The 4,048-nt window shown below is 33.3% G+C and overlaps 1 protein-coding gene across 1 annotated transcript; it reads right to left on the bottom strand.

Moving 5' to 3' along the window:
* Positions 1–987: 987 nt before the first annotated feature.
* Positions 988–2,314, bottom strand: LOC142553815 (protein CDI-like). The gene is made up of 2 exons (XM_075664318.1): positions 2,177–2,314; positions 988–2,070 (listed from the first exon to the last, which is right to left on the bottom strand). Exon 2 carries the CDS (start codon positions 2,044–2,046, stop codon positions 1,216–1,218), a length of 831 nt encoding a protein of 276 aa, XP_075520433.1. The 5' UTR covers positions 2,047–2,070; positions 2,177–2,314; the 3' UTR covers positions 988–1,215.
* Between the last annotated feature and the right edge of the window lie 1,734 nt (positions 2,315–4,048).

Raw genomic sequence — 4,048 nt, 5'->3', positions numbered from 1 at the left:
ATTTGTGAGACATATATCTTATTTAGGGCATCTATGAAAAATTTAACTTTTTATTGTGAATATCAGTAGGGTTGACCTGTTTCACAGATAAAGATACGTGAGACCGTCTCACAAGAGACCTACTCAACCGAAAAGAAAATAACTTTACATATGTTACAACTTAATTGATGTGAACAAAGCAAATACAATAATGACAATTTTAAAAAAAGTTGTTAATTTACGAGTAAAGAAAATTAGGTACCTTAAATAGTAAATGAAACATAGATATTTATTAATGGCTCAATGCAGGGTCAATTTTTAATGAAATTTAATTAAAAAAAAAAACCTATTTTAACCTTGGTAATTTATATTTAGATTTTATTCAAAATATGTATATTTATATACAATATGGATTTTGTCCAGAACAAACCATATTTTATCTATTAGGAGATCCAGAAAATCTCTTTAACGAGCCTCAATCTATTCGTTCAAAATAGGCAAACGAGGAAGAAAATCACAAAAGAGCAGAGACATGAGCCTTGAAGATTTTCGAGTGCAACTTCCCATATCCATTTCTCGTAGCCGTGACAATATGTTCCCATGAGAATTGTAAGATGCAAGGACTGAAAGTTTTCGGTTTTCAAGACCAAGTCACATTGAAACAGAATATGTAAATTCAAAGCAAAAATAATGGAACCGTAAGACAAATGGTAAATAAGAAGCTAGACATCTGCTCCAACAGCAGTTGCAGAGCCACATGTGTTTGATATCCGGTCAGCCCAATTTTTTTTTAAAAACTTGTACGTAAATTTTGTACACTTTTGGTTTAACATTATATTAACCGAAATAGATCAATTTAAAATATTAAAAAATTATAGAATTTAAAATTCTTGTTCGGACATAGCCATATTCCAGACTCCGCCACTGTCCATCAATAGTGATGATGTTTATCCTTTTGAACTCAAGAGGTACGAAAATACCGTAGAAGTACAATACGTTGCCACAGAGTTAAAACCAACTGAAACAATGAACTATAACTCATTTCAACAAATACTAACAAGAGCAAATAAAATGTTACAATCCCATGCGCCGCAACCTCGAAGGGACAATTACAAATCAAATATTAAGACAACACCACATGTAAAGAAACACTCCTCGAGACAAAAACCAGCAAACGACGGTAACCAACCAAAAACAAAATAATATGACTAGGATAGGATACATACACATGTTGGCTTAATCCACATTCTTCTCAACAGACTTCTTATACTCGTCCATTTCCTTCAACCACATATCCCCAAACTCACAATCCTTCCATTGCTCGAACCATGGTCCCCCGAGAGTATAGTGTATCGCCTTTGGGCTTGTGTTCAGGTCTCCTTCCACAACCCTATTATGCCCCACCAAGAAATTCCATACAAAAGAGATCTCCCCAATCTCATCATCCTCCAACCATTGAAACCTATGGAGGAATGCACCACTCTCCTTGTTCACCACTTCTGGCGTTAAAACCCGATTCTTTGGGTGACCACAATTGTACAACACCATGGATGACCAATTCTTTCTCGGGTACACGGTTTGCACGGCGCCATCCATTTTTGTAGTTTCTTTAGGCGTATAGTCGTGTTGTACACACATCACAGCGTATTTATCATCTACCAAATCAAATAATTCCTTAATATCAGCCAAGTACAAGAAATCACAATCCACAAACATAGCCCATCCTTGATAATTGGCTAAATATGGGGTCAAGAATCTGGAAAATGAGAACTCCGTGCTCTCTAATTTACCCCTCTCACGCCAGTAAACACCCTTTTGCCGCATTTCAGATTGCTTGATGGGACAAATCTCAACAGGGATTGAGGCTCTCTTCAACAAAGAATAGCGGCATACCTCATAAGCAAGATCCTCCCTTTGATCATATCCTATGAATACCTTGAAATCCTTTCCATTTTTCTCAATCCCATTCACAAAATTTGCATTGCCATTGTTCAAATCCTTCAAGAAAACATCAGAAATTCCCCCCTCTACGCTACCATTTGAATGCAGATATGTGCACCCTGACATAATTCTCAGCCGAGAACTTGAAATCTACAAAAGACCAAAAAAAAAAACAAGAACCCACAAAATAAATCCACGAAAGGAACAAGATCAAGCTATCTTTCACACAATCTAAGCATACAAGACCAAAACGTACCCGTACGACAGATCTAAGAAGCGCTAAGGACGCAACGTGGAAAAGAAGAAGATGTTTATTTTCTTTAAATGGAAAAAAGGTTCCAAGATATATTTATATTTAAAGAAAAGAAAAGCAATAAGCAAGCGTCCACCGATTGTCAATTACATGATTGAGACTTGAGACCGATGGATGAATGGCTGTCGGTGCGTCATTTAGAATCAGCGGGCCTCGGGATTACAATAAAGCCCAAATCCGATTCATCAGTCTGGCCCAAATGTCGTCTGGCCCATCAAATGTCGTCTGGCCCATTAAAATATTCTCTCTCTCATTCACTACAACAACCAAATGGGGAAGGGAAAGGAAGGGGAAAGCACACTAGTTCATCTCTAGGTTTGGTAAATTTGAATGATAGCTTAAAATCAATGTCGAATTTCAACTTTTATACATGAACAAATAGCGTTTTCGATCCTACTCGGAATTGGGAAATATATTTTCGTGTTTTTTGCATAAGAAGGTCGGTGTAGAGTTATAGGATTTTGTTTTCACGATATTAAAATTTGAGTCTAAAATTTAGTTTCTCCTTAGTGTTTTTGCCTAAAAAGATCTTGACAAATAAGTCTCAAAGTGAAGGCTGTAAAATCATACAATATCTTAGGATTTTTTTAGAGAGAAATTAAAAATCGAAACAAAAAATTTAATAAAATAAATTCAGTTTTCCGTAGATCTACTTATCTTAACTCTAGTACTTCAACTTCCTATGATAATAAAGGAAAAATAAATGCTGAATAAATAGTCATAGATGATTTTGATAAGTCATTTGATAACTGAAAATTCCTAGAATAAAAAAAATCAAATCTATAAGATTTCAAAATATCAACTCTTCAAAACTGATTTCACAATTAAAACAGAAGAAAAAGAATTCAAAGTAGAAAAAAAACCTTTCTATACAAGGATTTTTATGTAATATTTAATAAAGAAAAAAATTATGATTGTTCGAAAATTTTATGATATCAGAACAGATATTCAAAATAAATTGTATGAATTTATAAAATATTCCACTTTAATAAATGTGAAAGTCGTGATCACATAATCAATCAAAATCTGATAGAAAAATATTTGGTATTCTACACAGTTTGGATCATGTGGGTCCCCGTGTACTAACAGTTCGATAGGTGCAGCATTGGATGATAACGACCGCGGCTTTTATCGTCATAATATATACACACACTAATAATAGCATCTTTTTGGTGGTATACTTAAATTCTATATTATCTTTTAAATCGCTGAGGAATGTTATGTGGCTCTAATTTTTTTAAAAATTATGTTTTTAGCCAACATTAGGGAAATGTTTCCATGTGTTAAAAAATGACCAAACATAACAATTAAGACTATTTCCAAATATTTTCTCCAAGATATGTTTCACATTGCCAGATATTATGACTGTTTCGCATTTCCTTATGCAATCATTATTTTAATTAACTTTAGATCACCTCCAAAAAATAAATTTATCTTTAGACTATATTTTAGAGTGTATCTATTTACATAAATTTTTTAAATCACACTCCACTTTATAAATAAATTTTATACATAATAAAGCAGCATGTGACGTGATCAACAAAATTAAAAAGTATAAATAACATTATTTTTTTTATTTTAACAGAATATACTTTATCTATTCTAAATGATAATAATACATTTTTTGTGCATATGTCCCAAATATTCATGTCTCTATTTAGTATTTGATATCTCATGGATGAGTCCTTTACCCCTGGCTCATCCTTAACCCAAATGGAAGACAGGCTCATCAAAGACCCAGGTACCCTCTTATAAATATCAGGTTTGAGTGTTCAGTTCAAAAATTCAATATATTATTTTTCAGCAGCACCCTTA

The sequence above is a fragment of the Primulina tabacum genome, chromosome 8 (assembly GCF_025594145.1).
Source record: "Primulina tabacum isolate GXHZ01 chromosome 8, ASM2559414v2, whole genome shotgun sequence".
Taxonomy (NCBI): Eukaryota; Viridiplantae; Streptophyta; class Magnoliopsida; order Lamiales; family Gesneriaceae; genus Primulina; species Primulina tabacum.
This window is presented reverse-complemented; position numbering and strand designations above follow the sequence as displayed.